Source organism: Rhyacophila brunnea, unplaced genomic scaffold (assembly GCF_057557595.1).
Source record: "Rhyacophila brunnea isolate RB1 unplaced genomic scaffold, BYU_Rbru_1.0 scaffold_24, whole genome shotgun sequence".
Classification (NCBI taxonomy): domain Eukaryota; kingdom Metazoa; phylum Arthropoda; class Insecta; order Trichoptera; family Rhyacophilidae; genus Rhyacophila; species Rhyacophila brunnea.
Window position 1 is genome coordinate 7124183 of NW_028232904.1, and position 26762 is coordinate 7150944.

General features: G+C 35.3%; 1 protein-coding gene across 1 annotated transcript in view; it reads right to left on the minus strand.

The window, feature by feature from the left end:
• Window positions 1–318: 318 nt before the first annotated feature.
• The window catches only part of LOC147068975 (pickpocket protein 28-like), a 34818-nt gene continuing 8374 nt past the window's right edge, over window positions 319–26762 (minus strand). Inside the window, exons 5-13 of the mRNA XM_085951583.1 lie at window positions 26527–26611; window positions 20637–20726; window positions 12071–12178; window positions 11069–11159; window positions 8074–8124; window positions 7152–7260; window positions 5570–5576; window positions 3759–3846; window positions 319–326 (exon numbers count right to left, since the gene is read on the minus strand). Coding sequence (XP_085807709.1) covers window positions 319–326; window positions 3759–3846; window positions 5570–5576; window positions 7152–7260; window positions 8074–8124; window positions 11069–11159; window positions 12071–12178; window positions 20637–20726; window positions 26527–26611 — 637 coding nt within the window. The remainder of the gene's footprint in view (window positions 327–3758; window positions 3847–5569; window positions 5577–7151; window positions 7261–8073; window positions 8125–11068; window positions 11160–12070; window positions 12179–20636; window positions 20727–26526; window positions 26612–26762) is intronic.

Below are 26762 nucleotides of genomic sequence, written 5' to 3' on the forward strand. Positions count from 1 at the left end.
TTGAATTTTTCACGCATCGATTAGAAAATTGTTATTTTACTTAAATTCAAAATTATGGTAAAAAACAATGTAAGTATCTTAAATGCCATAGATTTAGATCAGTAAACGCTTTAACAAAACGGCTGAAATGCGTCAATTGTGTTTCCAATAATTGATTATATTATTATTTTAGTGAAAATACATTGATATTGTATTTATGACAGTTTTAAATTTGGCAATACTGCTCAAAGGGTAGTTTCTTTTTTCAAATCATATAGGTATTCTTTTGTTTTTTTAAATGATTTTTCTTCTCGTGTCATTGTTGCACGTTACAAAGGATTAGTGGTCTGTAATAAACATCAATATTATATTATTACTAGCTGAGCCAGCTGGCTCTCGCCAGTCTGTCTCGCTAGGTCTTGCAGACGGCTTGGCGGTATTCGATATTAATATAATTGTGAAGTATGCATAGGCGGCGCCATAATTTTCCCTTCGTCATAGATTTTCATTCACCTCAGACAGTTTGATATTTCGCTGATTTGTCAGTTTTACGATTTGCAAGTCGTCACTACCAATATAAATTCGGGGTCATATGCGTAGTCTATTCTGGAGTCTGGCCTTTAAAATATCGTCTGACACCACTTCAGACTGATAGGCCTAGCAGAACAGCTGGCAATCGCCGATCGCTACTACTGACATTTTAATAGAATATACCTAATATGTTTATATATTGCACTTTCTCATTCATTCTTATTTATTTTCGTTAAACTAAGAACATACATCACACGTCATGTTGTTGGTTAGTTTTTTATAATTCATTAAACCCTGCCTAAACCAAACAATAGTAGTTAAAATATTATTCTATCTATTAAATATCCAAAATGATGTATGATTTAATGGCATAATTTTAAATATTTTATAGACAGATGCGTATTATGGCTTGGTTTCCCAGGGTTTAATTGAATTTAAAAAACTAACCAACAACATGACGTGTAATGTATGTTTATAGTTTAACTAAAATAAATATGAATGAATGAGAACACTATCTGTAAATTGTAGTCTTAGTTCAATGTAAATAAATACGTATAACTAACAACGTTTAGTCTGTACTATCTATGGTGGATCCACCCTACCTCCACCCATCGCCACTGCAGGATAGTCTTATTTTTCATACATTTAGATTATTGCGATATAATACGTTTTATTTATTCAATGGGATCACCTTAGATTGCACCCACTATTTCTTATAATAAGTCTTTTAAGATACTCGTAATTACCACTCTGAAGGGGTGTGTCCATATGCTTTGCTTAAGAGCAAAAATGGTAAGTACTTTATTTTAAAATTCGTAAGTCTTAATACTCGTATACTAATGAATAAATTTCAACATGCTAAAATTATTATTTAACAAATTATCTTTGTGGGGAAATAAAAAAAATATTATTTTTATCATGTACAAAAATGGAAAAAGAAACAGGTAGGTACTTACTTATTGTACCTAATTGTGTCGTATAAAGGTCATAATCGACTATATTTGACTATAAATATATATTTCACTTAGAAGAAATAAAAGATGAAATAGCAAACAACATGCATAATATCATTATCAAAAGAAACATTATTGCAATTTAATTTTTATTAATATTAATAGTTACTAATGATATAAAAGAAGAAGAAGAAAGGTTACTGTAACTTTATATGTAATTATTATTATAAAATATATACCTAAACATTATTAATGTTTAATTACTTGTATTAAACGTCACATGAATTTCATTTACCAACGAAATGTAAAAATAATACAATTATTACTGAATCACGATAACTACCTATCTATTTTATATGGAAGTGTGTGATACTTCGACGTTGATCTGACAATGGTATCTATCTGACATTTATAGTCAATTTTTCAGGGGGTTCAAAAAACTGTTTTTGTCGGTATCAGTATTATTTTTATTTTTCAAGTGAAATGATTTAATATTAGTACTAAAACAGTCATTTAAAGATGTATGAAAATTGTAATGTCATAATAAAATAAATCACGCAGATAGATAATATTTCTTTTTAGTTTCTAGACACTTCGATGCAGATATACACTATTTTCCACGTCAAATTTGAGCATTTTAGGATTTTTTTTGTAGAACAATATTTCCATTCGATCCGTCACCATTTTGTACAAAATACACCAATAACCTAGAATTTGCCAAAACTGCAGATAGATACTATTGTCAGATCACAGTCGACTTACTATAATATTGAGAAGAGCGTAATATGTACCTATATAATCTAGTTTCTTATTTATTAAGTCTGAAATTATTCAATTTATTGATGGAATTATTAAAATTATCTTCATCTTACAATAAATGTCTTGATTGAAATTGATTATTTATGGGTGCTAATAGAAATGTCACATTTTTTCGATTACTTATTCCTGCAAATTCTAAATTTGAAATCTGATACGTCAAATGAACTTGTTTTGCGAATGAAAACAAATGACAATCTAAGTCTTTTAGTTTGACAGATAAAAAGCAGTGACATGGTTTTAGATTATATTTTCGTAATAATTAGTGAGGAAATATCCATTTATTTTTTGTTAAATTTCTTCGTACGCCAATGTGCTACTTACAGATTTGAATAATTTTGTGGAATATTAATTTAGATATTTTGCAATATTGATTATATAAAAAGTATTAAGTGACAATATAATCAATTTGCCGTAGATGGCTAGCAAGATGCGAAAATGTATGGTGACGGATGTAAAACGCGATTTAAAAACGATATTATCTGTGATAGTGTCGAGTTATATCAAATTTGTGCCCGATTCAAATGGAAGTAGATTCGGGACTCTAAAAATTGAAGTGAATTCCTTTAATAATCAACAAAACGGTGTTTAAATAAAAAAGTTGACGTATTTTCCAAAATCTCTTAGGATAATAATATATAGGAGATCCTTTTGATCCTAGGACTTTAACGTCAAGGGAGAGACAGCAACTAGACGTATTGGTGAAATACTATTTGAAGTGTGGTGCTGGATGTGGAAAGGATCCTGAAAGTCTACGAGTTGGATGAAATTATGAGTTTGACTGTGCCGAGCACTCTAATTTTTGGCTTCACGCTTGAGGAAGATGACATGGGAAAATTCGTAGTATTTGGACTTGTTGAAGAGTGTGAGAAACAACTTCCTTCAGATGGATGGCGCAAATTATGAGTGCCAAATGATTTTCCCACCAATTTTTCTTTTTAAAACATTCTTCGCCCCTGATATATTCTACATTTTGTCAAAACTGTTTTGTGTAGTTTTTAAAATTGACTATATTTTAAAAAAATGTGTGTTTAATGTTTACTTCTGTTTCACTATGATTTTGTTGTATTTAAAGAAATCAAAGTATTAGCGAGTATTATAGTGTGAACCCAAGAATTGTGGATAAATAAGAATGTCTACGTCTTCATTCAAGCAAAAAGCAAGTTTTCCTTGTGTTTTCTCTTATTACAGTGATCTATGTAAGTATCAGAATCTCTGCCATTTTAATGAAAGATTATTCATACTTATCTAAAACATAATATTATGTAAAAATATAAATTGTCTCATATTTAAATTCTTTTGGCGGCAATGTCTGGGCGGTAATGTCCGGGTGGTTTTGGTTCGAGCGGTTTTGTCGGGACCCCACGTGAAATGTACCTATCACAATTTTTCGTATGTCGAGTGAGTATACGAAACTGGATAATTTCCAAGAGTTCTTGACAGTCAGATATTGAATTACAGTCGAGGAAGTATACTCACCAACCAAATCCATCTGCGTTCTGACGACATTTCTTCGATATTGAATATTGGGAACATTTAGCATTTCTATTCTGACACGTTTGTCATCCTTTTCCGGTGCCCTAGAAAAGTATTATACATATTTAGTAAATAATTGTCATTTCAGCAGTGACGTCCCTATACAAAATGCCGCCCCTAGCCAGCGCCACAATGCCGCCCCATTTTTTTAAACAGTATTTTTCATCATCCTTTCATTACTCCAATATCTAAGAAATAAGTTGTATGGATAGATTACTAACAAAATAAATACCACTAAAATATATAACATTAAATTTAGATATAAAAAGCGAATAAATATAATATTATAATAGGTAGGTAATTATGTTAGACACCCAAATCACCAGACACAAATTTGTTTGTAACATTTGGCAATACATAGATTATTAGATTTATCATTTTCACTACGCTATTATTATACAACATGTCAACAAAATAATTTTAGCTATTTTTATATATTTCAAATGATTCTCCTCGATTTGCCGCCCTTCGAGTATCTGCCGCCCCCAGGCGACGCTCAATCTGCCTACCCCCACGGGTATGGCCCCCACAAAGGGGGGGCTGACAGGGCTCTAGCCTGGGGGCCCGGGCTTAAAAGGGGCCCGGCGTAGCAGGTCAACCAGTTAAGTGAGATAAACACTAAATTTATAAGCTCTAATAGTAAAAAAAAGTCGCCTGCGGTGCTATAAGACGGATAGAATTTTATTTTATAATTAATTTTAGTGTGTTTCATGACTAATAAAAATGATTATTTTGGCGAAGGGTCACAATATGTAACTTGGCTATCACAAAAAAGGGTCACGATCCGTGCTTCATAATACGATGCTGAGTGCCAACAATTATTCAAGCTGATTTATTTAAAATACCAAAAATCGGTAAAAGTATACCGAATGCATAAAAAATACACGGAATTTTGCGGAATATCATTTGGGAAACACTACTATAGAACATTACACTTCCCATAACCTTAGCGATAGGTTGGGGGCCCATCAAATATCGTGGCCTGGGGGCCCGCTTCAGGATGTGGGGGCCATGCCCACGGGACGTCACTGCATTTCAGTTACAAGAGTATCATTTTACTGATGACTACCAATTTCGATGTAGGTATTCTGAGTTTCATCATTTATGTATAATAATAATATTATGTACCTAATAACGAATTAGGGATATAGGCGATTCGGCGCTGGGACAACTGGGCGCTACGCAATCGAATGAAATTCGAAAATAAATGGACGTTCGTGAATTATATCTACTTAAAAAATATATCCTTCCAAAATATATATGTCCGATCCTAATAAGATCATATGGGCCTCCATAGAGTGGAGGTTTGTATTAACAGATTTTTGTTTTTACGAGAAATGGATGTCAGCCACTTGCTCAACCTAATGTGTCCATATTCCATACTCTGACTCATACACAAGTTGAAAAACAATATGTCGCTGTCTCAGTACAAGGGTACACTATTTGACAATATGTCAATTTTGACTTATTTATTTTATTTTTATTTATTTATAAAAAGAGTATTACGGCATTACAGCTATTGGCCAATGCGCCATAATACATAATAAATACAAATGTATAAAAATATCTTAATTACAAATAACAATAAAAAGACAGCATGTGTATATATTAATGAAATATGATAATTTATACAATTATAAATTTAACCTATTTAATACGTCCACAAACATTATATAGTTAATAAAAAACAAATCAATCTTTATGGTGCCATCAAATAAGCTAATTGCACGATACACAGCATCATGAAACATAACATCTGTCCTGCGACGGGGTATCTTGAAGACCGTGGAGCTACGAGTGACATTGGTGGGAACATGAAAATTAATATTTGCCAGTATATACGGATTGTAAATGAACCCACGAAGAAGTAAAAAGAAATGCTTTAAAAGAACAATCACTTCGGGTAGACAGGGATTGCATTGATAGCATACCCTGAAGAAAACGAGTCGGGAAATTCATTTTATTGTCATTATCATAAGGAAAGAACCCGTATGTTCTTAAGTAGAGAAATCTAAGAAATCTATTGTGGACTCGATCCAACTTAATTGTGTGGATGGACCTATTAGGACTCCAAATAATGCTGGCATATTCAAGAATACTCAACACAAATGATACGTATAATGTACGTAGCACTCGGTTTTGAAGCCCTCATAACAAAACCAAGCATTTTGCTAGATCTAGTACTGATGTTAAGAATATGCTGATTGCAAGTGAACTTTGTATCATACAATACACACAAATCTTTTATCTCCGTTATGAATTATAAAATATGGAGAATCAGTTGAAGTTTCTGAAGATTCGAACCTGAGACCCACGACGCTATATGCACACGTAAGAAATGATTTAATTATGCATATGTGTAAGTTCCAATTAGAAAAGATTTCTTTTACTTTTATATGAAGCATCAAGCATAAAAAAAACATAATATTTAGAGCAAAATGGATTAAAACTACTAAGTAGTAGATATAAACTTATTAAACTTCCTCGTCTACTTTCTGTATCATTATGTGCATTCTGTATCGTAACAAACGTCTATTTATTGACTTAATGAACGTTATTTTATTTAACAGTGCGGCGCCCACTTGTCCTAGCGTCCAGTTGTCCTAGTGCCCAAATTAGATGCCCATCATTCTATGTTATACGTAGAATTTGTCCTATCTAGTTTATCAGGCGCTCACACAAGGGGGAAGGGGGGTGTTAGTGTTCGGACCCCTCAAAACATGAAAGAAAAAAACTATAACTTCTTCGTCAGTAGGTACCTCATCACTGAGGATCGTGCCCCGGACGATTTGGCTGTCGAACAGCTTATGAACGGGTTGGCCCCACTCCTCTCGGTATTTTACGACACGCAAGACCTGTGGCCACTGCGAGGCCCGTGACACTGATACATTATTAGTGCAACTATCTGGGGCATCCAATGTTTGCTTTAATATTTTGATGCGGAATCTCTAACGTACAAGACAGCGCGGACGATACAAACGGCCACTAACGGCCCTAATAATTATGACATTATAATCGCCTGTGTATGCAACAGCTCGTATTAATTCGTAGCTGAATACCCGTATGCCAGTTGTTGATCGCTAGAATAGAAGTGCGGAGTGTCAGGCTATGGGTAATGTTTCCGGAAAAGCGCGGTATTTTGCGGTTGGTTCAACGAGAAGCTGTAAATGTGGAAGTCAGTGGCACCTGTTAGATTATCTTAACCGCATTAAAATCAGTACAGAATAAAATGGATATTTTTTCAAAATGGACCCCCCCACCCCAAATACCACTTTTCTGTATTAGCGCCTGGAGCCTATAGATATCTAAAATAGAAAATATAATTATTATTCTTACTCGATGTCCTTCAAATGGACTTGTGTGAGTTCCACTTCTTCACATGATGGCAAACAGTGTTCACATAGACTCTTGCTCTCTTCCATTGTCAGTTTCTTTCTATCCTCAGCTAGAAAATCATTTTTAAAATAATTATTTTATTTACGTTCTTGATATATGTAAATGTTTTATATTATTCAAATTATACTGCAAAATTGCCAATAATTGCATTATTATTCTCCAAAATCCTGTTATTTTACTGACGTCTCAGGTCACAATTATTATTATTTTGCGATGTCATAGATATTATTAATTTCATAAATATTGTTTTTTTTTTACTAAAATTACTGGATGAAGGTCTCTACTCTTCTCGGCCTCAAGTTCTTCCAGCCCATTGCCATTTCATCTGCTTAGACACACTACCCACGATAGCTGCCGATAGCAGCATTGTGTATAGAATAGATGCGCAGAAACAAGATTGTAGTTTATTTTATGACTAATCGTAGGTACCTATCTAGATACACAACAATATTTTATGGGAATTATGTACAATGGAGAATCCATAATTCATTCAAATAAATACTATTTCGTTAATTTCAATAGTGAATATATTTTTTTTACAGTGATTACCAATATCATATTTTTTTAAGAAGTTTATGAATAAATATTTGGTGTTTATTTTTAATAGCATTACGAAAATTGTCTCCCGATTTGATACTGCTATAATTATTGAGTGCACTTTAGCTCTAGCTCTATTGCTATTCGATATTCAAGATATGATAATATGTTTGCATGAATCGAATATCCCTAATTGATAATACTTAAGTCATGGAAACTTAATTAGTTGACAATTACACCAATTAGAATTAGCTAGTAGCAAAAGTCGTCGAGCCCAAACAACCCCCTTCAAAAATTCCTGGTTACGCCACTGACGGTTACTTACAAATTTCATAAAGGCATGCTAGACCGCTGTAGTTGCAAAATACGTCTTTATCTGAAAGAAAAAATCAAACATTTTGTTATTAGTGACAAATGGCGAGCCAAAAGTCCGAGGACAATAAATCGTCCGATTTGTCTATGCTCTGCTACTGATCAACGAACGAATAAAAAAGTCGAGCTGCCAAAAATTCAAAAGTTGCGATTATCGTAATGTCTTCCGATAATCCTATAATTTTGTGTTATTTATATGTAGACGTGCATAAAATAATATAGTAGCCAAAACAACACAAGTTTTAGGTTTTTTTATGAATTTCATAAATACAAATAAAAAAATAATTGATAAATCTCTCATTTTCTAATGTGTAAACTTAACAAATTAATCAATGAAAATGTTTAAAACAATTACAGATTTTTTTTCGGTCCGAATGATCGCGTATTAAATGTCAAATCGAATTTGCATGGTGATCGACGGACGAAGTCTGGCAACTCGGAGAGTAAAATATTAAAATTATTTTTAGAAACAATGGGGGAGGGCCGTTAAAAAAGCAGACATGGCACTGAATCCAGCAGGTACAGGTTCAACCCCGTCGGGTGTTATATTTTTTGACGAAACGATTTTTTCTAGTTTGTATATGCATGAGATGTCTTCAAATTATGTTTATTCAGTATATAGAATCTTGTGTCTTATTCCTTGAATAAAAGAAATGGTTTATTAAAATTATTAGCAAGTTTAAAATATATATTACGTTATAAAAATTAAATAATGGAGTAATCCGTGGTCGGTTAGTAGGTAATTAAGGAATTAATTGATACCTATAACCTTAAAACGCAATTCGATAAACATTTCATGTAACAACTACTAGTTAAAATCGTCGTAATTATCTAAGGAGCCCGTAGTTTAATTGGTAAAGCTGACTGGCTCGAATCCAGTATATACAGGTTCAAGTCCCGTTGGGTATCGTATTTTTTTTCAAAATGATTTTTTCTAGTGTGTATATGCATGAGATGTTTTCAAATTATGTATATTCCGCTATAGTGTCTTGAAAACGCCGTTATGTTGTCATAACACACTAACACATACTAAAAACATGCTGGATACCATATTAATGGCTGACATATACCATAAACTGCTATGTAAGGTCAGAGAATACAGAATTAATGGGATCTGAAATACTTAACGGGTGTGAAGTAACAGGAAACCGATCTCGAGCGTGGAAGAATATGGGATAAACTTAAACACGTGTCAATAATACGTTAATCTAAGCTTGTTCTTCGTTCTGACAACTGCTCTCGGTTTATGCACTGACGCTCATTCAATATTGGTGTATTTGAAGGTTGCAACACACACTAATTTCATGTCGATAATGTTTGTTTAATTTTCGTAGAGCACTCACACATTCAAAACCCTGCTTCAAAATGTAGTGTATTGAGATATAGCTTATCTGAATTATATTTATTAATCTGTTCTGTGTGTAAGGTATATGACTGCATACATTGATTTAGTTTTTTGACCACGTGTAAACACCATCAATAGATTCGTATATATGACATAATAATACGTATATTCTATTTATATGTGAAAATAATTTGTGGCATATATTATCATATGTCATAAACAATTATAAGGCCAGTGGTCACGTATGGCTGTGAGACTTTTAGCTGTCTTCGAGCGCAAAATACTCTGAAAAATCTTTGGACCCACGTTGGAAAATGGGAACTACAGAATACACGAGTTGGAAGAGCTGATTGAACAGCAAAAAATCATAAGATACTGTAAGTCCCAAAGACTACGATGGGCGGGACATGTGGAGAGAATGCCTGAAGTTAGAGCGCCAAGGATCATGACGAAGTGGCTAGCCCAACGGAAGAGACCCAGAGGCCGTCCAAGAAGGAGATGGGCTGATGCCGTAGAAGTGGACTGGGTTCATATAGGAAGACCCGGTAACTGGAGAAGTGTGGCGAGAGACCGGAGTGAGTGGAGAGCGTTTGTGGAGGAGGCCAAATCCCACCCCGGGATGTAGCGCCGTGGAAGAAGAAGAAGAAGATATTATCTTATGTGTAAACTTGTAAACCAAAGCAAAAAATATTCAGGCCGTGACACTGTATTGCGAATTACGATGGTAGTTCTAGTTATTTATTATCTTCGAATAGATTGCGGTTTCGTCATGTGTGCAAAATAACTAGGATTTTCGATTGTATATTTCGTTAAAATTATTATCATTTACTGCAATATGCAACACACATAATTTTCTACAAACATTTTACCATTTTACATTCGAAGTAGGTATGAGCAATAACTAAAACTATCATCAAATAGTTTCGTGTCACGGCCTGACTATAATGGGCCATGTCCCTTGAATGATTTTTGGAAAGGGCCCAATATGTCTTACTACGCGACAGGACGTGTGTGGAAGTTGAGCATCCCACCAGTGGTTTTAACCGCAGGTCAGATGTTGATTCATATGATCAAAGTCCAGATTATCTGGACGTGGGGATTGCACGTCTGGAAGAGGATACAGTATCTGGAAATGGTACATACACAGTTTATCTCGAGTTGTTGCATACAAAACAGATGGCCGTATAGTATTGATAATAAAAACAACCGGAATACAAGGGAAAGATAGAAGAAAATTGGTAGACAAGCAAAGGAAATATAATCTTATCGTATATACTTCGATAGAATTTTGAATGATTCAAAAGTAGTTTATCAAGTAGGTTCTCGTTTAATGCTCCACGCACAATACGTAAATTGTTGATCGTAATGATATACGGCCATCTGTTTGCGGTACAACTGGTTACGGTGAACTGTGATACTGCGAAGCGGACACGAACAGTTTGCATGTAATCAGAGGAATTGTAATCATTCCTGTCGGAATTCTATCGGCACATGGAATTGTTTGAACTTGGCAGCAATATTCATTTTTTTAATATTAGAAAACAATAAAAAAATGTTTTTATTTTGCATTTTATTATTATAAAAATCTTCTTTACATACTTACATATGATGTCCCTTAGGTGGCTGACACATTTGCACTTCTCAAACATGAATTCAGTTTCACACGTGATAACACACGTGGAATAGCTGTATACCTGAAAATATAATTAATCAGTGACACGATTTTTTTTTTTTTTTATGATATGTAGTGCTCAATTTGCCCGAAAGAAATTTGACGGATACCATTAGGTAGATTTACAAAAGGCCGAATGGAATTTTCATTGATCAACTCTTTGTACGAATTTTTAATATAGGTAGGTATGTAAAATTTATTGTTATGTATTTTGTCTGTATAATACATATACAAATTATATTAAAATATGAGTAAGTACAAGAAGCGCTCAAAATGTATATATTGTACATAAGTAATTATGTACCAAACTCAATTATAATCAAATATTCGTTTAGAATTATTGATGTCCTTTTCCTATTTTATTCTGTAACACAGTAACACATCATTATTTTTAAATACATTTTGCATCTCAAATAAATGTTACGTAATTTTAAAATTCGTACAAATTACCTTTTGGGCAAATTTTTTTTCAATTGACCAAATAGCGACTATCCCTGGATACAGGAAAATTTCGCTAAATTTCGTGGAGATCCAACAATTTTCCCTGCCTACAATGTATACAAATTGATCAAGCATATCGCACCGTGAGTGTAAAACCAAGACATGTGTAAAAGACATATTTTGGAGATATTAGGATCTGAAGACATCTTCGTTTTGTTGGGACAAATAGAGTTTCTAAAAAAAACCATAATATTTGGTTTTCATTTACATTATATTGCATGTACTTTCAGTTACTTCACTTTTACATTATCAAGTTCACAACTTTTGCAGTTGTTTCGCATTTAATCTCGAAATTTTAAAATTTGCACATGTCTTGGTTTTACACTCACGGTGCGATATATCCGTAATATAATCAACATTATTAATTTACGACTTTTATACGGTACCTTGGGCCTTCATAATCAACACTTTTTATTGTGAATTGATATTTACCGGATAAGATTTTCCAAGATCGCCCGGAGTCACTTCGTAGGGTAATCTACATTTCCTAAGATCCAAGTCCAAACCTGCCACTTGTTGATCATTGGATATTTCGATAATCTGTGAAGATAAAACAGGAATAAACAGTTGATCATAGAGATATCCCAACATACTTACTACTTAGTCGGCTCTCGCACCTAAACTCGTCCGTATGCCGCACAGCCATAAATCAAACCTTCCGAGAACGGCGATCCAGTGTTGCTTGTGAAGACATCTACCTAGCGACAGTCGCGCGTAGCCTTCGAAACGTATAGATATTTGAATGTGGCGATCAGTGAGCCGGTATAGGAATGACCAATTCGTGGGTGTTTATATGCGACCCGGCGTCTTCGACTCGGAGCCCGATAACCATGCAACTTGTCAACAAAGGGGTTTTTTTTCAAACGAAACAGTCGTATTCGACCAATCTGCAGAGCTCAATTTCTCAACGTGTGTTTTGTGAATAACGATGACGTCACATCGACGTATTCGACATGTTATAGGCGGACGAGTTTTGATGTGAGAGCCGGCTTAGTGTCACGTTTCAGCTTCAGAGCAAAGGGCGAGCACATACTTTCCTTGGTTCAGCTAAATTTTCCGCATATATTAGGTACATTAATTCTGCCATACAGCTCACATACCGGATCTCAGATTCGTCTGATGCCACTCCATACAAGGGTTCAGTGAACGCAGCCAAGCCATGCCATGCGGACGCCTAGCTCACTGGAAAGGCTACCATCATTGGGACCATGTTACCGAAGTAGGTATTAAAAGTCATTCACTTATTCGACAGGCAAATCCGAGGAGTGTTCGGCGTCAATGCATGGCTTGGTCTTTGACAAACGACTCCGGGGAACGATACAAAATGACAAAATGAAATTTCACGATCTTGGAGTGATCAAAGTAGATGATCGGTTTGAGAGTCTTAGCCCGGTCGCACATACAAACTAGTCTCGACTGCAATACGTCGAATAGGTCGATATGATTTGGTTGTCGTTCACAAAACATAATGTAACTTAATATATTGCTGCACGTAGTATCACTTCCCTCCATTTTGGTAAGAGAATTTCTCAACTGTCACTTTGTGGTTTGTTTTCTTTTTTTATCGTCTGTATTTGGGATGAAGGTGGATAATTAAGACACCGGAATTGTGATGGAAAACGGCGAGTTTATTTAAGTTTATATTAAAACTAACTAATCTATATGGTTACATTTTGAATAATTTATTTTTTCCGTACGAAATCGGCGTGCTCGCGATTTTTCTGTTTGTCGCGATCTGCGCGCCATCTTGTGATTTTTTTCAACGAAACCGTCGTCAAAAAGAAAGCGACGTTGCAAATCTCCAACGGTTAATAAAATTTACGGCATTGCCGGCTGGGCTCTTTTATTATTATTTATTTTCGTAATCAGCGCTTTATTATTTGTTGGCTTTGATACCATTTCGGGCGTCTCCAGATACACAAAGACATCCCCAAATGGGGACCATACGGTGGTGTCACAAGCGCACCTCTCCGGAAAGGCCCGAATGGGGATCGGGCCAACTAAGGGCTGATTACGATAGCGTGTGTAACTGGACAGTGCGGCGGCTTGATAAGGGGTGGTTGCGTCTCTAGACGTTGAAGGATCGAAGCCCTTCCGGTACGTCGGCGGCTGGAGAGACTCGGATGCAGCACTGTAGCATAGTGGTTCGCGGTTCCCGGGCCCACCGTAAAGCTGCTGAGAGAGGAGGGCGTCGCGCCCAGCCCTCTCAACACCCTCGGACCGTCGGCAACCGGAGAGTTTCGGATGCAGCACTACGCCGCTTTGTGGGCGTAGTGGTTCGCGGCTCCCCATGTCTACCGTACGGGCGGATGCTGAGAGAGGACGTCGCACCCAGCCTTCCCAACAGCGACCGTCCGAAAATCAGTCGATCCCTCACGAAAATGCATACCGGCGCATTACTCGTTCCCCTTTTTGCTCGCTTGCCCTGCCGTGGCTATCGAATTACACGCACTGCACTGATATTATACTAATATAATATGCAGAAAACTTAATTTAATACTTAAAATGGCTTTAAAGTTTATAAAAATAATTTTAAAAATATATCAGGACCCGAAATGAACCGGAACGCCATTCTGCCTCATACAACCGCTCCGGGTTGTAAAATTTTCCACTTCGAGCACTGAAATAACTTATTATGCATCGCTTCCAAACACTTAAAACTAACTAATCTATGATGCTAATGGCTGAGGATGCTGCTTGGCTGCTTTCCGCTGATGGAGGCTGCTTTGCTCAGCTGAAGAAGGCCGCTTTGTAGCTCTCTTCATCCTGGTGCATCTGGGCCAGGGCTGATTGCAAGGCTCACAGACACGCTGCTGTTGACGAAGAGGGCTCAAGCGGCTGATGATGCAGGGCATTTGACGCCGTTTTCCCTCGTTGGAGCCAGGGTCTTGCCCGATACACTCGTCCGTGAGCCAAGTTCGCTGGCGGATGCAGTTGGTCGGGAGTACATCGGGAGCCATGACTTCGCAATCCGGGTGTTTCTGCTCTTTTCTTCACTGGCTTGGCTTTGGCAGCATCCTCTTTCTACTGCTTTTTTATTATAGTTTGTTGAGCGCCACCAGAGGCAAGCCTCTGGATGTTTTTTCCTCGCCGTTTCCTATTCCGGTGTTTGGATCTCAGGGTGTGTCCGGGTGAAAGAAATTTCACCTGCTTCTTGATTCCAGACGATCAAAATCAAGAAGCGTAGTCCCACGTTGACTGGGGCCACTTATCACTTCCAGACGATCAAAATCGACATTTTTTGCTAGATATTAACATCTGTTTGTCGCATTAAAAAATTTCACCCAACAATGACCGCAGGTAGAAAGCAAAATAATACTTCGGGGCATGTACAGCACCTCGTTTTTCATTAATTTTAGCTAGCCGGCGTCACTGTCCCGGCATGGTCTTGCCTGTGGTAGGAGAGTTAACAACGTTGCCAGTAGTTTTGATTTACGACCATATCCCAGTCGAGGTGATTTGCAATGTGTGATCGGGGTTAAGCGAAGCATATGAGAGATGATGGACAGTTTTTTTTACTACGAAAAGTTGTTAGTCCCATAACTCGTTGAATCAACTCAACAAAACAACATGCATTTTTTGACCAACCAGGAGTTCGAACCCTCCATCCACGGTTTCATATTTATACAAAAACGACCCGTCAAGTTGCAGGGTTATATTTTTAAAACTATTCAACTATTATATTATGAACAACGTGGCAGTGCAGCGACTGATCTCAAAATGCAGCTGAGCACAGCCTTCTACAAATATACAAGCCACGACTAACAGTGAATTAGTCGAGCAAATGTTACCAGCAAAGGAACATATCCTAAAAAATCTCCAACATTTTCCATTAACATATGAAACGCTACTGGATTTCCTGCAAAAGACACACGGAAATAAAAATATTGCGGAAATTGCCAACGATTTCACGCCAGACATCCCTGCCCTTGAAAGAATGTTCACGGAAATATATGGGCACCTAAAAGAACGGAGCCTAAAAAGCCGGATAACTAGAATAAAAAAACGATTACTAAACCAACACTTCACAACTTCAAGCGAAGACTTAAGCTCCATAGTGGATCAAGTTGTTTAAACTCTATAATATTACTATCATGGACCAAACTATAATAACAACTCTCAGAATCCTGTTTTGGAACGCGAGAAGCTTGATGAGGCGCAAGTACGAGATGCAAAACATTCTGCGCAACATCGATATATTTGTGTCTGTTGAATCATGGCTCCACCCATCATCGCCTTACAATATTCCAGGTTTAGTGACATATAGAAGAGATAGAACTCACTCTAAAGGAGGAGGGATCGTAATTTTGGTTCGGAAAAATATTGCCTTTGCTGAAATTAAAAATATTAAATCGCATGATATTTCGGTAGAAATATGTGGCATTAAAATCAATAATATTAATCCAACTTTGGATATCATAATATGCTATAGAAATCCAGGTCTTACACTCTCTCAGGTGCAATGGAACACAATTGTTGAAAATGTGAACAAAAATAATCACTGTTTATTAATGGGTGATTTTAACGCCCATAACAGTATATGGAACTGCACTGAAACAAACTCAAGCGGGGTAAGATTTCTTGACAGTATTACACAACATGATTTGATGATTCATAACATCAATTCACATACACGGATAGATCTGCATAGAAACAAAAAAAATAATATTGATCTTGTTCTCTCTACATTAAATGTACCTAGCTGACAAAATAGATGTTCAGGTTAGTAATGAGACATTAGGCTCAGATCACTTCCCTATATCAATTAACGTAAATATAGAAAAATACTACTACAAAAAAAAAAACATTCAAACTCAAGTCACTTAAAACTGACTGGCCTCAAGTCACACATATTTTAGAAAATTCGTATCCTGAATTTATTTCAGATAGCTATAAGCAGATGACTGCAAGCCAAAAATACGACTCATTTATAAATATCTTATCTGAATCTATAAAAACTAGCACTCCCTCAAAAAAAATCTAAATCGAATAAATACAGCAATCCAGCATCCTGGTGGGATGCCGAGTGTTATAAAATTAAGAGGTTAAGAACAGGGAACTCAGAAATAATGGGAACTGAAATACACAACGGGTAAGGCGATAGCAGGTAACCGACTTGAGTAAGGAAGAATCCGGGTTAAACTTACACACGTGTTAAGAATACGTGTTACGTCGAATACTAAAAACTGCTCTCGGTTTATGTATTTACGCTCATTTAATGTTGGTGTATTACACACACTATTGCACGTGCATAATGCGTGCTTCATTTTCGTAGGACACTCACACATTCAAAAGCCTGCTTCACCATACGGCGTATTGAATATTGCCTATCGGTATTCTATATATTATCTGTTCTGTGGTTAAGAAAATCTGCATATAAAAAATGGGGACACACTCTGGAATTACAGGATTTAATTAACTATAAAAAAACTTGTTCGACAGCAATAAAAACATTTAAATCCAAGAAAAGGATGAATTTTAAAATTTTGCTTCTAGCATTGATCACAGGACTGACTCTGGATTCGTTTGGAATAAATGCAAAATTTTTAAAAACAATTGGATTAAAGTTAGCCCTACTCATGTGACAGAAATTTACAAACCGAAGAAAAAATCAAAATCGCTTTAAATAAGATATGTCCACCTTGGGCTCCCACTGACCCAAATTGGGAGCCGATATGCGGTGAAAATATTTTTTTTGATTGCACTTTTAACCTCATTGAATTTAACACAGCTCTAAACTCAACCAATCCAAAGTCAGCCCCTGGTATGGACGGCATATATTACGATATACTACAAAAAATCCCCGTTAAATACAAACTAATTCTATTAGATATATTTAATGAAATGTTCAATTCTAATGACTATCCATCCAAATGGAAAGAATCATTTGTTCACTTTATCAACAAAACAGATGGCAAAAGCGTGCGACCAATATCGTTATGTTCCTGCCTAAGCAAACTGTTTGAAACCCTTATAAAATACAGGCTGCAATGGTGGGTGGAATATCATAATATATTACCTAATAGCCAAACAGGATTCAGAAAAGGTAAATCATGTATCGATAACTTACTTAATTTAACACTTCACGTAGATGAAGCTATGTTAAACCAAAATGATGTACTAGCCGCGTTTCTAGACGTATGTGGTGCTTTTGATAATGTAAATAGCGATATATTACTGACAAAATTAGCTTCGATTGGTTGTTCAGAAAAAATAATCAAATTCATTAAATTTAGTTCTCACGAAAGATATATCCATGCTGATGTATTTGGAGAAGATTACAGAATTGTTTACAAAGGAGTACCTCAAGGAGGGGTGCTTAGCCCGCTCCTGTATGCAAAATATGTATCTGGGATCACAGAGAATATACCGAAATGTGTAGAAATTTCGCAATTTGCAGATGATATTGGAATTTATACAAGTATCATACCTGTCGAATTAGGTCGAGACACTATAGAAAACTCGGTCAATATAATTAAAAAAGAACTTGGAACTTTCTCCGCAAAAAACGGTATTGATTCACTTCAGTAAAAAAAAAAACATTGAGCCTGGAAAAATTGGTATCAAAATTGATAACTGCACAATCAAATCTTCTGAGACCGTCCGCTTTCTAGGCGTTATTTTTGATCATAACATGACTTTTATTCCTCAAATTAACCAAATTCAAAAGAAATGCAATCGTGCACTAAATATAATCAAATTCTTGTGTGGCACTGGGTGGGGCTCCAACCCGGAAACATTGATATTATTGTACTAGAGCTTCGTTCGCTCCGTAATTGACTATGCTAGCTTTGTGTACTTTCCTGCTCGTAAAGATCTGATTAACAAAATAGAAGGAATACAATATACAGCAGTGAGAGCTGCACTAGGATATCGCATAAGTACGCCAAAAAATATTTTGCTTGCGGAGTCAAAGCTAACTCTGATTTTAGAGCGTACAAAATTTCTGTGTAATTGCCACTTGAGTAAAACACTATCAAATAGCGGTTCACAAACGTATGATAAAATTCGCAATAGTTATAATATATTTAAAAAGAAAAAGGACAAAAGAAAAATAAAAAGGGTCTTACGCTGTTGTATCGAAATTATAATGGATATTAGTGAGCAGATAAATATTCTAAATAACTATACACCGTACTGCCATGAATACAAAACAACATTTACTTCGATTGACATCATTACCAAGCTAGGCAACAGTCTTAAAAGTTCCAATAATCCAAATTTCGAAATAAACAATATCATTTCTCGGGGTGGTCTGTGTGCAATTTATACAGATGGCAGTATAGTTCAAGATTCCCCTTCAGTTGAAACTGCATGCATTTGTCCGGAATTGGATATTCAAATAAAAAGAAGCATTAATCAAAATGCATCTGTATTTACTGCGGAATGTATCGCTTTGAACGATGCACTTGACATAGCGCTCAAACACGTCAACAAAAATATAATCATTTTTACGGACTCACTCAGTGCTCTCCAATGTCTATTTTTTCCAAAATTGGGCATAAAAACCAATTTATATATATCTGAGATTAAAAAAAGGTTTAACAAATTTATACAAACAACTTCAAATAACAGCACAATTACATTCTACTGGATTCATTCACACATTGGAATTCTGGGGAACGAGAACGCAGATAGCCTTGCAAAAACAGCAACTCTTGAGAGGAGCATTGATAAACTCCCCATACCGTATACAGACTTTTTTGAAACATTCAAAAAATAGCCAAAACTGAAACAGATAATTTATTAAAAGAACAAGGTCTAACAAAAGGGAAAAAGTACTTTCTAAGTTATTACAATTCTGAAACCAAGCCATGGTATACCAATAAAATGCTAAATAAGGAAACAATCGTCACAATCAATCGCTGCAGAGCGGACCATTATAATCTTGCCTTATCCCTGGCTCGCTTGGGTATAATAAATGAACCTGGGTGCCGGTGCGGAAGTGAGACTGAAAATGTTAACCACGTTGTTTGGCAATGTTCTCTGTATGATACCCAGAGACAGCGGCTTCTTAAAGATTTAAGTAAACAAAAGTACCAATTGCCACTGGATCTCTAGATATTTTTGGCTCGGCCGAATATCAAGGCGTTCCATTCCAGTGTGTCCAAATGTTTCTGAGTGAGTGTGGCCTACAAGTTTAAACTGTTTTTGTTCTTTTTCTTTTTTTTCCCTCTCCTGTATATTTGTATTGTAATAAATGTATGAGTAATTATTGTAATAATATGTATTAATAGTATATGTTAAAAAGTAAAGCTAAATAAGACTCAATTAAGACTTCGGAGTTTAATATATATAAAAAATTAAAAAAAAAACAGACATTATGAGATTAATTATCGGCAGTCATTCAAATATAATTACTGCTTGTTATTTTGCCTCAAACAAAAATGGAAAACCGTTCAGTGACGGAGAATATAATATGAAAGAAGAGTGATTTAAATGCTTCCACGATCTCTTTGAGAATTTTGACAACAAGGAACAAAGTATTCAATGAATAAAAGATACGCCTTCGGCTAAAATACGATGAAAGATAGAATATCAAGAACTCAATTATAATTTTTAAGCTATTTTAATAGAATTCTTAAAAACTGTTTTTTTTAGAAAATTGAATAAAAAAATTTTCGCCATGAAAAACTGCTTGGCACGTCAGACAGTCGGAAAATATTATTTGGCAAAATTTGGCACGCACACGTAAACCCTGTTATATACAGTACCTTTAGTGACGTGTTCACTATTGTTTTCGTTCGAGAAATATGCTTGTGCAAAAATATAGCTTCAGGCTTTGTATCTCAATATAGCGCTGATCTGAGACAAAGCCAGCCACCCGATGTCTGATTTTTTGTAGAGCCATCTCGTAATACTAGGCCACCACTGGTGCCTGGGCCAACCTAATCTACGAGTCTCCAGATGAAGGGTTCCGAATTAGCATTTATTTAGAAACGGAGGCTCCGTATACAATTTCATTATCAGGTAGATCATGCAAAGAAAAAATACTTACACTGAAGTAAAGGTCCGTGTGGTCCGACACTTCGAATCTGAGGTCGTCTGTCTTTGCAAACGGGACTGCTTCCCCCCCGTGTATATATACCTAAATAATTACATTGAGTTAAAATTTACTCGCTAGAATCACAAATTAACTATGATGGTCATGGCCCCCACAAGATGTGACGGATCGATCAGATCATCATCATCATCATTTATGATAGGTACTACACGCCTTGGCCTCCTTAAAAAACTTCCTCCATCCTGGCCGATCCAGCGCCGATACTCTCCAGTTGCTTTGACCGAAATTTTTAAATCTCCTGTGGCGCAGTCCAGCCATCTCAATTTCGGCAGTCCAGGCCCGCCTCGCCGGTATATCTTCGGGTATTCAATGCACGTGGCCGATCTCGCGCAGTCTCTGCATTGTCATATGCCACGTGATCTTTTCGCCACCATAAAGTGTGTTATTTTACCTCATTATACCCTGACCTCCAAATGCTTCTTTCTTCAAAGAGTCTTCTCAAAATTCCATACAACTTTCTACACAGTGAAATTCTCTACGGACAACGCGTTATTTTTTGATCTCAATATTATGAGGCTTAATAGAGATTATCTCTTTGTCACTCACTCACTATAAACCAGTGGCGAAGGGTGGGGGTAGGGTGTTAAGATCCGACATAAAAAGTTAACACTAAACTTTGTCAGTCATACGTATTTGTTTTCATATTAATACTATCAACCGAAGGTACTTGATGGAAATTGAATTTAAACTCATTAGTATTTGTTTTCAATGAAGTAAGACTACAATGAGTATAGTCTTTGTTGGTTATTAAAATTCAATTAAATCCTGCCTAATCCAAGCCATAGTCAAAAAATATTTGTTTATCTATAAAATATCTAAAATTATGTCACTAATGACTAAACCATACATAATTTTAGATATATAAAAAGAATATTTTTTATCGATTATGGTTTAGTTTAGGCAGGTTTTAATTGATTTTTTAAAAGTAAGTAGCACCATCTGCAATTTGTATTATTAGTTCAATTAAAAAGAAATACGTATGACTGATAAAGTTTAGTATGCGCTATTTATGTCGAATCTTAAAGCTTGTCCAGATGACACGTGTCTCGCCGGGATTTGCCGCGAGTGCATGTGGACAGTTAAATGAGGTCACCCGTACCTCAAGCGCGAGAAGTGACACGCGGCGATTACATGTGAACGGCTCAATGAGGTCACATGTACCTGGAACGCGCACGTCAACTCGCGTCTTCTGGTCCATAGCCTTAACAGAATATCTCCACCCCTCGGCACTGCTCTGTACTGCAAACGTACAATTCATATTATGTAAGCAAACGACGCTGTTGGAAATTGTTTTAGGCACAGAATAAGAAGAAATCATTGTTTAAAGACAGTCAACCATTTACACATTTTTGGCAGTAAAAATGAAAACAATGTATTAAAAACCGCAAATTACCGCAAGTATTGTTTGGAATTACCAGGCTAGCATATGATAATGAAGCCAACGCATAGAGATAAAATAATGCAAGCAAACCAAAAATATAATATTTATTGTATTTAAAAAAATATATCTGTAGGTAATCGAATAATACAAAAAAATAGTGGATAATCCCTTACAACAAATAAGCCGTTATCAAAGATAAAGATTTTCACACTGGAATTAAAAAAGAAAAATATTAGCTTAGGACAGGGTTCGGCAGTTTGTCAAGTGAGAAGAGCCAAATTGTCGAGGAAACAGGATAACAAAGGAACCATGGAGCCGCATATATGTAAAATACATATTTTAGTATATGGATATGATTTTTAGGGGGGGGGGGGGGGGGCGGAAAGCTCAAGATTTTTTAATAAAAAAATAATTAGAACGGCGTCCATGCTTTTGATAGCTTTACTATATCTGGCAAATAGCTACTTATTTTTAATTGAATACATGATTGTAAATTTTCATCCGTTATTCTGCTTCTAAGTGCATTTTTTATTTAGTTCATAGATAAGAATGTTTGTTCGCATATATTTATTATGTAGAGCCGAATATTGTGAGAATACCAAAACCTAGTTTTCTTAACACGCCATATGTTTAAGGCAAACTATTCCATGTATCCAATATTATTGTTTCTATTTTAGGCAGTTGTTTTATTATAGCTGTCCACTTGTGCTGAGAAGTCAAATTGGATTTCTCACTTTCCATTTCTTCCAAGCGGTTGGTCAGATCTATGAATTTGTTCATCAACAGTTCCTTGCTTTTTAAATCTATAACTGCATCTGGGCCATCTGGAGTGAATCATTGACATTTATTTTGAGAGGGTGTACGATAAAAGCTAGTTTAGTCTTATTTGCTCTGAACTGGTGAAAACGTTCATAAAAACTGTTCTTCATTTTTCTCTATCTCATAAACTCATAAGTTATAAGTAGGGTCCGGATTTATATGCTAGTGCATGTTTTGTTAGGGTGTATGCACAGTTATGAGAGTTGCACAGTTTTGAAAGACACAGAATCCGAAAATAAAATTGATTGTGCATATAAATGCATATTTGAGAAGTTAGACTGCAGCGATACTCAACCTGCGGCCCGCGGGCCGCATGTGGCTCTTTAAGCTTTTATGTGCAGCCCGAAACACATTAATTATCAGGAATTTCGTATATCTTGAGATTCGTTTCGACGTTGACGCACAGATAGTGACACCCGAAGAGGATTGTCATTATGGTCCACATCAGATCTGGTATAGGAGTGTTGCTATTGCACACGGTTAATTTAAAAAACACGCATAATTTTTAAAATCTCAAAAATGTTTTGTAAAAAAGGGGGGTTTCATGATTTTTTTCATCACACCAGTAGTGATGCGGCCCGCGTTACTTTACAAATATATGTATTTGACCCTAAGAAAAAAAGAGTATCATTGCGTTAGAGCATATTTGAGACATTAGTGCATATTTCATACATAAATGCATATTTTAGATCTGTTGAATTTATAATTTTAGTTTTTTTAAATTATTTTATCGAAATATAACTAAGTTAGGAAGGAAGATAGTTTAGATGCACTTGCATTTTAATGCCATCTCCGAGCTGTGGATTTATCAGTGAAAAAAGTGAAGTCAACTCGGGCACTATTATTTAAAGTTTGCCCAAGTGGACGTTGAGTGGTAGTTTTCCGCATATAAAAAAAATACTGACAGATACCTATGCGGAAAAATTTAATGCCAGAGCATAATATTGAAAAAAATTATGTAATTTTTTTTCGGGCAAAAAACAGAAAATAGTATTTAGGAATAGTTAAGTGTGTCGTTTTTGTTTTAAGTTATGTTTGGTTTACATTGCATTTATTATTCAATTATTTGTAGTACTTGTGAAAAAACTATTTTGAAAATTGTAATTGATTAACTTTATATTCTTTGTTTGTGTTTTTTGTTCTGATATCGAATTATGTTGAAAAATTATTAACTAGTTATTCGATTTTTTGTCAGTAATATTGGGTAAAGTGGGTATTTACAATTTTTTCCCACAAAAAATGACAATTTTTAACTGCATATTTCTTCGGTGTTAGTGCATATTTTATTGATTTTAAGTGCATACGTGCATGTTTTCTGTTGCATACAAATCCGGGCCCTAGTTATAAGGCTGCTTAAGATGAGGTGAAATTGGAGTTTATGTCTGAAGAGCCGCAAACGTCTATGCAAAAAGCCGCTTCTGCTGACCCCTGGCTTAGGACATAGTTAACCGTATCGCATATGATCAGAATTGTTAAGACGCTAGAGCGGCGATTACCTACGGGGTTCCGCGGGTATTCGCAAAACCTACAACCTACAACTTGAAACCGATTAGGTAATAGAATAAAACGACAAGTCGATTGCTTAATCAGCAACCCAGCTAACTGCATCTTTGACCAAAAATTAAATTTTGATGGCATTTTGTTATAAAACATGTTTTCTATGCACATACAATATTTGAAACTCCTAAATCTATAAATAAATGCTTTATATAGTTCTTCACATGAAACAGTCAACTGCAGGTGCCAGATTTCCAATTTCGTAAATGGAACAACTCCGCTCTTTATAGAAAATTTCTTTATATATTATTAAAAAGGAATAAGGGGGGTAAAATATAGTATTAATTATTCATAGCGCAGCTTATATGTACAAAAAATCCAAGTGTATTTTTAGAATCGCTAAATTCCGCTCGATAGTTAAATTGTTATGTTTTTTCTCTTTCCTGAATAATTTGCACAAATTGAGTTAAGGGGGGACATGCTCAGCGTAGGTCAAAATGGAGCCATTATTGCATTTTCAAAGCATGATCCTGGACATTCCTTAAACGTTGTAGATAATCTATGTATATAATTTTGAAGCCTTATTATCCGTTATATTTATTTTAAACAATTGATGACTGCATAAAGTATTCTTATTACATGACTACGGCCGTATGTTGTAGCTTAACCATTGGGGAATGACAAAAGAAATGGCGTATTTCAAAAAAACACTACCTTATTATTAGGTCAATAACTCTATTATAAAGCAATCATTATTCGTAGGATGTTTATCACACTTGAATGGTCAAAGACATAGCTTATAATTAGTATCTTTAGAATTATCTTCAAATGTGTTAATCTTGCCGATTTTTTGAATAATAAAATGCCTAATTCTTGTCAAATTTCGGATCACAGAAATTATCAATATATTTTTTTATCGTAAATATTTCACTATAATAATGTCGACATAAATTATACTAATGGTTTTATAAATGCGTTTAAAAATTAATAAATGCGAAAAATCTTAACACCACTGCACATGCATGTACTGAAATAAGACTATATTCTAAAACATTAGTGCGAGAGGTTTAAAAGAATACTATTTTATGTAATAAAAATACTTTATGCAGTCATTAAATGTTTAAAATAAATATAAAGGATAATAAGGCTTCAAAATTATATGTATAGATTACCTACAACGTTTAAGGAATGTCAAGGATCATGCTTTGAAAATGCAATAAAAGCTCCATTTTGACCTACGCCGAGCATGTCCGCCCTTAACCGGTTCGCAGATAAGCAGTCGATATTTTAAAACAGTGTAGTACATATTTTTAAATTTAATTAGTATTTTAATTTTAATTTCGTCGGTAACAAACGTTACCGCCCTACCACGAACCTACTGTTAATTTTGTTTCTGCCAAAGCGTTTAAAATGTGTGCAATAACGTTACATTTAATGATTAAATAAGCAATTATTCAATGAATAACTTACAAAATTTGAGAATGTAACATTCTTTGTTGAACATGCATAATTTGAAAACACCTGCCTGTTTTGACTGCCAAACAGGGAACTCAGAAATAATGGGAACTGAAATACACAACGGGTAAGGCGATAGCAGGTAACCGACTCGAGTAAGGATGAACCCGGGTTAAACTTACACACGTGTCTAGAATACGTTTAACGTCGAATACTAAAAACTGCTCTCGGTTTATGCATTTACGCTCCTTTAATGTTGGTGTATTACACACACTATTGCACGTGCATAATGCGTGCTTCATTTTCGTAGGACACTCACACATTCAAAAGCCTGCTTCACCATGCGGCGTATTGAATATAGCCTATTGGTATTCTATTTATTTTCTGTTCTGTGCTGCCAAGATTAACGCATTTTATGAAGCGCTTCAAAAATGTAAAAGCTACTACTGATGCACATAGATTAATTCTGTAGAGCATATTATCACTAATCCAGTGACCGCGGTTCCGCAGTTCCCGTTGGATGTGCTATTTTTTTCATGAAGATTTTTTCTAGCAGATATATTTCTTTGATGTGTTTTCGAATTATGTGTAATGATTAAATTTTCTGAAACTTGATTTGCGCTGTAAATGCATTTTTATCAAAAAAATCACACGAAAGAAAAAATTACTCACTTCAAGATCCTCGGTTGCATTGAACGTAAGAAATCCAGGGCCCGTTGATCGATTTACATTAAAAATAGGGACACTTCCTGACAACCTTTGAATAAAAATAAAATAATACAATAAATATCACTGATTTTTTAAAATCAGATTGGTGGCCTAAGATTGAACTTTAAAAAACGCCAAAAACCTTCAATACGTATGATCAAAAATTAGGGTAAATTTCAAAACCCGCTAAAATGGTTGGG